Source organism: Nicotiana tabacum, chromosome 24 (assembly GCF_000715075.1).
Source record: "Nicotiana tabacum cultivar K326 chromosome 24, ASM71507v2, whole genome shotgun sequence".
Lineage (NCBI taxonomy): Eukaryota > Viridiplantae > Streptophyta > Magnoliopsida > Solanales > Solanaceae > Nicotiana > Nicotiana tabacum.
Genome location: NC_134103.1, coordinates 73,969,874 through 73,981,021, shown reverse-complemented (window position 1 = coordinate 73,981,021; position 11,148 = coordinate 73,969,874). Strand labels below are relative to the sequence as shown.

The following is an 11,148-nucleotide window of genomic DNA, read 5'->3' as shown; positions in this document are numbered from 1 at the left end:
AGGGAAAAGCTAATCTATAATGGGATCCCCACTATGTATTTGTAATTATATCTAAAGTAGGATCCCTCCACTATAAGAGGGATAGTTATTATTTCAGAGAGGGGGACATTAAGGCATTGATATACTCTCATATTATTGATATTCACAGAGAAAAACATACTGATTTTTAGATTATCCTCTTGTGAGCTTTATGCATTGATTCATCTTGCTTGTTCATAAAATAGCTTTCTATTTCAATTTGGTTGGTATTTCATTCTTCATACAGTCAATACCCAGTATATTTCTACTTACTTTTCGATTTATACCAAGTTGTACCATGTATCCTTTGAACCGCGTATAAATTCAACTCTATCCGTTTTTCGGGTAAACAATGAGAGAAGACGGATTTAACCTAAAACAAATATGAATCCCAGATTATAATACTCGTACTGTAGTATAAGTATCTCGACAAAAGAATATTTGTTATAAAATATAACTCAAAGTAACAATATGGAACAAGGAAAAACAAGCTAAGAGATATATGGAGAAAGGGAGAAGAGATTCTTATTTCTTCTTCAATTGTGTGTATTTTCATATCTATTACAAGGCCTTTATATAGGCATGAAAAGTGAAGAAAATATATCATTGAATATGTCATTAAGCATTTGAGATGAAGATCGTGGAGGAAGAGTAGACATCCACCATAATTTGATATTTCTTATAATACTCCCCCTTGGATGTCCATAGATAATGTGTCTCGTTAAAACCTTATTAGAAAAAAAAATCCTAGCGAAGGAAAAAGAGTACACATGTTTAGGAATACGCTTTTTGGTTGCCTCATTAAAAACCTTGCAAGGAAAACCCAGTGGGACAAAACCTTGTAAGGGAAAAAGAGTACACCGCGTATTAAGTCCCCCTAATAAGAGCATCAATTCACATCCTTGAACCTTCGCATCCAATCTTGTACACTAGTTTCTTGAAGGTTGATGTCGGTAGAGATTTGGTGAACAATTCAGCCATATTATCACTTGAACGGATCTGTTGCACACTGATATCACCATTCTTTTGAAGATCATGTGTGAAAAATAACTTTGGTGAAATGTGTTTTGTTCTATCTCCTTTAATGAATCCTCCCTTCAATTGAGCTATGCATGTTGCATTGTCTTCATACAAAATTGTGGGTAGTTTGTCACACTTCAAACCATATTTCTCTCGAATTAGGTGTATTACAGACCTCAACCATATACATTCTCAACTTGCTTCATGAATAGAAATTATCTCAGTATGATTAGATGAAGTAGCCACGATTGATTGCTTGGTCGATCGCCAAGATATTGCAGTGCCTCCACATGTAAACACATAACCTGTTTGAGATCGAGCCTTGTGTGGGTCAGATAAATACCCAACATCGGCATAACCAACAAGATCGGGACTGCAATCATTGCCATAAAATAATCCCATATCGGTAGTCCCTTTTAGATACCGCAATATGTGTTTGATTCCATTTCAATGTCTCCTTGTAGGAGCAAAGCTATATCTTGCTAAGACATTAACTAAAAAAGTTATGCCAGGCCTTGTAGTGTTAGCAAGATACATTAGTGCACCAATTGCACTAAGATATGGTACTTCAGGACCAAGAAGCTCTTCATTCTTTTCTTGAGGTCAGAACGGGTCCTTATTCACATCAAGTGATCGAACAAACATCGGAGTACTTAATGGATGTGCTCCATCCATGTAAAATCGTTTCAATACCTTTTCTATGTAGGCAGATTGATGAACAAAAATCTCGTTTGCCAAATGTTTAATTTGCAAATCGAGACATAATTTTTTCTTTCCGAGATCTTTCATCTCGAATTCCTTCTTTAAATAATCAATTGCCTTTTGGAGTTCTGTAGGAGTTCCAATAAGGTTTATGTCATCAACATATATGACAAGTATAACAAACTCCGATGTTGTTTTCTTTATAAAAATAAATGTCATCATTTATATAACCTTCCTTTAATAAATATTCACTAAGGCGGTTATACCACATTCTTCCTGATTACTTTAGACCATACAAAGATCTTTGCAATTTGATTGAAAATATTTCCCTGGACTTTGAATTATGTGCGTCAGGCATTTTAAATCCATCAGGAATTTTCATGTATATCTCATTATCAAGTGAGTCGTAAAGGTAGGCTGTAACCATATCCATTAAATACATGCCAAGCTTTTCATGGACAGCAAGACTAATGAGATAACAGAACGTTATAACATCCATAACAGGAGAATACGTCTCTTTATAATCGACACTAGGCCTTTGTGAAAATTCTTGTGCAACAAGGCGTGCCTTATATCTTTGTACCTCATTTTTCTCATTCATTTTACGTACAAAGACCCATTTATAGCCAACAGGTTTAACACCATTAGGTGTTTGGACTACAGACCCAAAAACTTCACGTTTCGCAAGTGAATCCAACTCAGATTGGATTGCTTCTTGCCATTTTGGCCAATCACGTCTTTGTCGACATTCTCCAACGGATTGAGGTTCAAGATCCTCATTATCTTGCATAATGCTAGATGCAACATTATATGCAAATACATAATCCACAACTATATTCAATCGATTCAAATCTGTCTCAATATCGATTGGGTTTATTGATAGTTCCTTATTTTCTTGAGTCTCAGGCTCATTGATTTCCTCATGAATTTCAGGATTGGTTAAATCATGGGTTTCTTTATGAGACTCATTCGTAGTGTCATCTTGATCATTTATTTTTCTTTTTCTAGGATTTCGATCCTTAGAACCCAACGGCCTGCCACGCTTTAGGCGTGCTTTTGACTTATTAGCTATGACACTAGAAGATTGTCCAACAGGGACATCAATACGGATTGGAATATTCTCTACATGGATATATGATTTCGTTATCCTTTTCAGATCCGTAAATGCATCTGGCATTTGATTTGCTATTTTCTGCAAATGGATAATCTTTTGCACCTTTTTTCACAAATAGAGGCACGTGGATCAAGATGAGATAATGATGAATTTTTCCACAAAATTTCCCGTTTGATTTCACCAATTTCCCCCCCTAATTTTGGGAAAAATACCTCATCGAATCAACAATCTGCAAATCGAGCAGTGAACAAATCTCTCGTTAACATTTCGAGGTGTTAATATTTTAGGGCGATTCAAACCCAACATATATTCCTAACCTTCTTTGGGGACCCATCTTGGTGCGATATGGCGGTGCTACAGGCACATATACAGCGCATCCAAAAATTCTTAGATGGGATATATTAGATTCATGACCCAAAACTAATTGTAACGGGGAATATTTATGATAATTTGTCGGTCTGAGACGAATTAGCATTGCTGCATGCAAAACGGCATGATCCCAAACAGAAGTGGATAATTTTGTTTTCATGAGTAACGGTCTTGCTATCAATTGCAGGCGTTTAATCAAAAACTCTGCAAGGCCATTTTAAGTGTGAACATGAGCTACATGATGTTTCACTTTTATCCCAATTGATAAGCAATAATCATTAAATGATTGGGATGAAAACTCAACAGCATTATTAATATTATCGGGAAATTGTGCCCGTAATCGAATTATTTGTGCCATTAATTTTGCAAACGCCAGGTTGCAAGATGACAATAGGCACACATAAGACCATCTAGAAGATGCATCTATTAAGACCATAAAATATCTAAACGACCCACTAGGTGGGTGAATAGGTCCATAAATATCCCCTTGTATACGTTCCAAAAATACAGGGGACTCAATCCCAACCTTTGTTGGTGATGGTCTAATAATCAACTTGCCTTGATAACAAGAAGTGCAAGAAAACTCATTATTTAAAAGAATCTTTAAATTCTTTAATGGATGCCCATTTGAGTTCTCTATAATTCTTCTCATCATAAATTATCCAGGATGTCCCAATCGATCATGCCAAAGTACAAAAGTATTGGAATTAGAAACCTTTTGGTTTACGATAGAATGTGCCTCAATTGCACTAATTCTTATCCAATACAGGCCACAAGATAAAGATGGGAACTTCTCAATAATCCTTTTCTGGCCAGAGACATTCTTGGTAACGATGAGATATTCGAGATTATTCTCATCTATTGTATTGTCTCAATATGAAATCCATTTCGACAGATATCTTTAAAACTCAACAAGTTCCTCTTGGACTTGGAGGAGAACATTGCATTCTCTATAATAAGTATTGTTCCCTTAGGCAGAGTTATATTAGCTCTTCTAGAGCCTTCAATTAGATTACTACTACTAGAAATTGTAGTAACATCTGCCTTACACATACTTAAATGAGAGAAATATTTCTTCTCTTTGAATATTATATGTGTTGTACATGAATTAATTAAGCAAATATTTTTACAATTGAACTTTGATCCAAGTTTGCTTTGAAAGATATCCATATTTGCTTCCCATGGTTTGACATACAAAAGAAGTATATGAATAAATATTAGTATTTTTAGAGTAAAAGGAAAAGAAATAAAGTTAAACCAATAATTCAATAGTGACCTTTTAATGCATTTTCTAACAAATTCTAATTATTATACAAATAATTACGCAGCAAAAATAATACAATTATAAGTATATGAAAAAAAATTAAGGGTGAAGTAACAAAAGTTGTTCCAGGGTGCTTGTAAACCTCTTCTTAAAGAGAATTAAAGTAACATAAAGGAAAATCAAAAGGAATTAAAAGATCAGTGAGATTAGGACACTAATTACTTAGATATTGCTCCTTGTTTGTGAAATTTATGAAATTTAGGAAATACATATATTTTTAAAAACTACATAAGAAGTATTATTAAATGCAATAAAAATTACAAGATGTTTATTCATTAGATACTACGAATAGAAAAACATAAAAATCAAAATACTCAATCATCTTTAACCATAGATCCATCACCGATCGAGTGGTTTATTTTTCCATTAGGGTGCTCAAAAAAATCTGTCACATCCAAGTGGATAATGTCAAATTCATTGTCATAGACAAAATTAGCATCAGGAGCTTTATCCTTTAGAGATGCTTGATAAAGCTCAACCAAATGTTTTGGTATGCGACAAATATTTTCCCAATGCTCTTTTCCACCGCAACGATAACATTCAGTTTCTGAACCATTTGCCCTTGGACCTTTCCACTTTTGGTGGTTATTTTTCTTTGGGGGGTGATTAATACCAGAAAAATTTCTTCCTTGGCTACGGCGACGACCACGACCACGAACAGGTCCACGACTTTTTCCACACTTAGAATAATGGGAATACACCCCATTCACTTCAGGCAATGGTGTAGACCCAGTGGGTCGATTTTCGTGATTTCTTACGAGCAAGTCATTATTTCGTTCAGCCGCAAGGAGAAGAGAAATCAACTCAGAATACTTCTTGAAACCTTTCTCTCGGTATTGCTGATGCAAGACCATATTGGAGGCATGAAACGTTGTGAACGATTTTTCAAGCATATCGTAATCAGTGATAGTATCTCCACATAGTTTCAATTTGGAAGTAATTCTGAACATAGCAGAATTATATTCAGAAACAGACTTAAAGTCTTGGAGCCTCAGATGAGCCAAATCATATCGTGCTTGTGGAAGAGTGAGCAACTTTAAGTTGTCATTTCTTTCCTTTAAGCCATTCAACAAAACAAGTGGATCCTTGACTGTGAGATATTCTATCTTTAACCCTTCGTCAAGGTGATGGCGCAAGAAAATCAAGGCCTTAGCACAATCTTGGGTAGATGCTTTATTTTTATCTTTAATGGCGTCTCCAAGACCCATTACATCTAAATGAATTTCAGCATCCAACACCCATGTCATATAGTTCTTGCCCGAAATTTCAAGGGCAACGAACTTTCTTTTCATAATATCAGTCATAATTAAAAGAGGAGAAAAGTTATACCTTAGTCTTTTCAAAGAGCTTCTTGAGACGGTAGAGTCTCGTGCTGATAACGTGTTATAAAATATAACTCAAAGTAACAATATAGAACAAGGAAAAACAAGTTAAGAGATATATGGAGAAAGAGAGAAGAGATTCTTATTTCTTCTTCAATTGTGTGTACTTTTCATCTATTTCAAGGCCTTTATATAGGCATGAAAAGTGAAGAAAATATGTCATTGAATATGTCATTAAACATAGAAAATATGTCATTAAGCATTTGAGATGAATATCATAGAGGAAGAGTAGACATCCACCATAATTTGATATTTCTTATAACAATATTGACAATATCATTGGCATGACGTTCGCTGGCAAGGAAATTCCTACAATCTTTTAAAATGAGAATTAATAATAAAGCTTTTATCCATTGCCAAATTATATATTTACAAGATTGTATAGGAAGATACCAAATTGGATGCAATTAAGTATTTCATTTATGCTTGAAAATTTGAGGTAGTAGATTGACATCTTCAATGAAAATGTAATGCCTTTTTAAATTGATGAATCTCATGAGCTTGAGATCACTAAAATAAAGATTCTTTTTAATCCTATGTAAAACAATGAGATCTTTGTGCATATTCGACGTGAAATATGATTGATTTCAATTGAGACTCATATTTGTAACATTTCTAGGAATGCTCGAGAAAATTTAGGAGTATTACTTGTTGGTAGAGTTTGGTAGAGTTTGGTCAACTACCTATTCCCTATTGCAATGCTCGAGACAATTTATGATTATTAATTTAACCCCAATTCACTCCGTTTTGGTAACGGTTTAGATATGCAAAGATTAGTACACGGCGCATAATAATGCAAAACCTGTTATTCAATGAATAAAATAATGGTACATTGAAATTATTTTAGAGATTGCCTACATCAAAGGTACTTTTGTCCGTAGACCATCTTGTGCTATAGTTTATTGATACACATATTTTTACTTTCGTCTAAAATTATACATAAATTAGTGTATTTACCCGCGTTTCGCGTGATCGTTAAAAGAATTAAAATGAAGTTAAATTTTAATGTCATTACTTTTATAAAAAAAATTAATCTTTACTAATTAAACATTTTATAATTTTTTTATAAAACAGAATCCATGAATATTTTTTAGTATTTCATTTCTTAGATGACTTGTTGACACTTATGCTTCACATGATTCACATTTTTTTTTCCGTTTCTCGAGATGTAGAAAAAAAAACGGGGGAGGAGACAAAAGTTAAATAATTTGAATTTTTTTTATTAAGTTTAATATGTAACTTAATTCTATAAAATAATTTGAATTATGATTAATATAACATGCAATATATTTGTTCTTTATGTAGATGGAATATCGTAGTTGGATGTATAATAGGAATTATCCTAATTATCAGTTTTTTAGGAAGGAATTTATAGAAGGGGTTAAGGAATGTATTAGGCATGCAATGCCACTTGAACCGTTTCGGATTGGAGGGATGATTAGGTGTCCTTGTACGAAGTGCAAGTATTTGAATTTTTTGGGTTCGGAGGATGTTACGACTCATCTTTATAGAAAGGGATTTATGGATAATTATTTTGTGTAGACTAGTCATGGAGAGTTTGATGGTACTGATGGTGTATTTCATAACGTAGTTGTTGGTGAAAGTAGTAGGTCGGTGGAGAATAGCGTTCAACATCCTGGATACCATGAAATGGTTGTAGATGCTTTTGGGATGCACTTCGATTTTGAAACCCATGAAAGTGTTGGACAACCTCCTAACGAAGAGGCAAAATAATGTTTAATTAAAATGTTTCAAATATACCGACCGAAATCAGTCGGTATATTTGAAATTATTCTTTCCTGCCCAAGGCAATTGGTTTTTTAATATAACAAAAATATATATATATATATATATATATATATATATATATATATATCAATTCTAATTTTTAAAAAATATTAATTTAATAAAAATACCGACCGAAGTTGGTTAGTTTTAGTCAATTTATATAAATAACTTTTAAATAACTAATATTTAATACTTAATTTTATATATGTGTGTGTGTGTTTATATAAAGACACACATATATAATAATATGTATTTATAATAATGTGTATGTGTATAAATACAAAATTAATTAAATATTGAATATTATAATTTAGGATGTTAAATCAATTAAATATTATGTATATATATGTATATATACATACACAAATGTCCATATAAAAACACACACACACACACACACAGACACACACACACACACACACACACACACACACACACACACACACACACACATATATATATATATATATATATATATATATATATATATATATATATATATATATATATATATATATATATGTCAATATATGTATAAATTTTTTAATATTATAAAAAATTTAAAATTGAAATACCGATCGAATTCGGTCGGAAATGTGGGTCAAACACTCCACTTAAAATACCGAACGAATTTTCCGACCGAAGTCGGTCGGAAAATTATAATTTAGGGTGCCCAGCAACGAGTTTCTTCCCCATTTTTCTCTTTTCACTTTCTCTCATTCTTTCTTCCACATCCGCCAACCCTTCCCAAATTCCACACAAATCCACTCATCACTCCCTTCTCATCCAAAATCAAACCCCCTACTTCGTCTCTCTCCGTTCTCCGTTGGTCCCACCTCTACAGCCCCACCACTGCTCCTCCCCCCACTGTCGCGCCACCCACAACCGCGCCACTTCCAAAAACATACCCCTCTCCTCTTTTTGAAGGTTAGTTATCTATACTTGTTAATTTTAGTTATTTAAATTCTCTCAATTGTATAAACTAGGGTTTATAATTTGGGATTTTGGAATTGTTTCAATTGATTATAATTCTTTAGATTTAAGGTTTACTCTAATTGATTTAGTTTATGATATCATGTAAGGTACTTGCTTAATTAGCTAATTTATATTTTTTTCAATTTTATTGCTCATGATTTACGGCTTATTAAACTATGATTTAGGGCATATTAAATTATGATTTAGGGTTTATTAATTATGATTAATAGTAAGTGAGTTAGTCTAATTGAATGGCTCAACTAATTAAATATTCTAGCGAGTCTAATTAATTTTATTGGTAGGGTTAGAATAATATTGTATTCAAATTAATATGCACTCAAATTATTTAAATGTTGTACTTTGTAACTAAAGTTTAATATGTAACTTAATTCTATAAAATAATTTGAATTATGATTAATATAACATGTAATGTATTTGTTCTTTATGTAGATGGAATATCGTAGTTGGATGTATAATAGGAATTATCCTAATCGTCAGTTTTTTAGGAAGGAATTTATAGAAGGGGTTAAGGAATGTATTAGGCATGCAATGTCACTTGAACCGTTTCGGATTGGAGGGATGATTAGGTGTCCTTGTACGAAGTGTAAGTGTTTGAATTTTTTGGGTTCGGAGGATGTTACGACTCATCTTTATAGAAAGGGATTTATGGATAATTATTTTGTGTAGACTAGTCATGGAGAGGTTGATGGTACTGATGGTGTATTTCATAACGTAGTTGCTGGTGAAAGTAGTAAGTTGGTGGAGAATAGCGTTCAACATCCTGGATACCATGAAATGGTTGTAGATGCTTTTGGGATGCACTTCGATTTTAAAACCCATGAAAGTGTTGAACAACCTCCTAACGAAGAGGTAAAATATTTTTACGAACAGTTAGAGGCCGCTAGTCGTCCACTAAGTGAAGGGAGTATGCACTCTCAGTTGTCTGTTACGGTTAGATTATTAAGTATCAAATCAGATACTAATATTTCTCAAGCGGATATGGATTTTTTTCATTGGCCTTATGAGTGAACTAGTTGACCCAACTTTCAACATACCTGAAGAATCCTATAAGGCTAAAAGATTAGTTTCAAAGTTAGGACTCTCGTCTATGAGAATCGATTATTGTGAGGATGGTTGCATGTTGTATTATAAGGGTGATGCAGATTTAAAAAGTTATAAATTTTGTGAAAAAACTCGTTTTAAGCGGGTTTCCAGCGGTAAAAGGTTGATGTGAAGTCGATGCATTACTTGCCTCCTATTCCTAGATTAAAGAGGTTGTACGCATCAATGAGTTCCGCTCCTCATATGAGATGGCATCATGGCACTATAAAAATAGAAGGTCGCCGAGTGTTATGTGTTATCCTTCAGATGGGGAAGCTTGGAAGCATTTTGATAGGACGTATCCGGATTGTGCTAGTGAACCAAGGAATGTTTGGTTAGGTTTGTGTGCTGATGGTTTCACGCTATTTTGTGTTTCTGCAATACCATATTCATACAGGACGGTCTTTATTACGCCGTATAATCTTCCGCCTGAAATGTATATGACTAGTCCATATATTTTCTTAAATTATGTTATTCCCGATCCCCGCAATCTAAAGAGTTTGATTGATGTATATTTGCAACCTCTCATTAATGAGCTAAAACAGTTGTGGTATGATGGAGTTGAGACATATGACATATCAACTAAGCAAAATTTTAACTTACGTGCTAACTTAATGTGGACCATTAATAACTTTCCTGCATATGGAATATTGTCTGGGTGGATGTCTGCTGGAAAGTTAGCATGTCCTTACTGCATGGAAAATAGTAAAGCGTTCACTTTAAAACATGGCCAAAAGCAGTCGAGGTTTGATTGTCATCGTCAGTTCTTGCCAGTTGATCATGAGTTCAGAGGATGAAGAACGCATTCAAAAAGAATACAGTTGAACGTGATTTTCCACCTCTAATTTTTGTCCCGTGAGGAAATTTGGGAGAGGGTTCAAAACTTCACTAAAGTTATCGAGGCCCCACTTTCTAGATTTCCTGGATATGGTGTTACTCATAACTGGACAAAACATAGCATATTTTGGGAGTTGCCATATTGAAAGGATAATCTTCTCCGACACAATCTCGATGTCATGCATATTGAGAAGAACTATTTTGACAATTTGTTCAACACAGTGATGGATGATAAGAATAAGACAAAAGATAACCCGAAGGCTAGATTGGACTTACAAGAATATTGCAGGCAACCTGAATTACATTAGCAGTCTGCGAACAATGGCAAGGTGTTCAAGCCCAAGGTCAGCTACACATTCACTTTGGAACAAAGACGACAGATTTGGGAGTGGGTTGCAAACCTAAAGATGCCCGAGGGCTATGCTTCGAACCTGGAAAAACGTGTTGATATAGTTGAAGGAAAGCTGACTCATATATATGAAAAGTCATGACTGTCATATATTTATGGAAACCTTAAT

General features: G+C 33.7%; 1 protein-coding gene across 1 annotated transcript; it reads right to left on the bottom strand.

The window, feature by feature from the left end:
• Positions 1-4,861: 4,861 nt before the first annotated feature.
• LOC142178222 (uncharacterized) lies at positions 4,862-5,401 on the bottom strand. The gene has a single exon (XM_075247547.1). The coding sequence runs from the start codon at positions 5,399-5,401 to the stop codon at positions 4,862-4,864; it is 540 nt and encodes a 179-aa protein (XP_075103648.1).
• Between the last annotated feature and the right edge of the window lie 5,747 nt (positions 5,402-11,148).

What these genes read in the sequence shown, in the direction of transcription:
- LOC142178222 (XM_075247547.1), bottom strand. Translation starts at nt 5,401, where the DNA reads ATGGTCTTGCATCAGCAATACCGAGAGAAAGGTTTCAAGAAGTATTCT.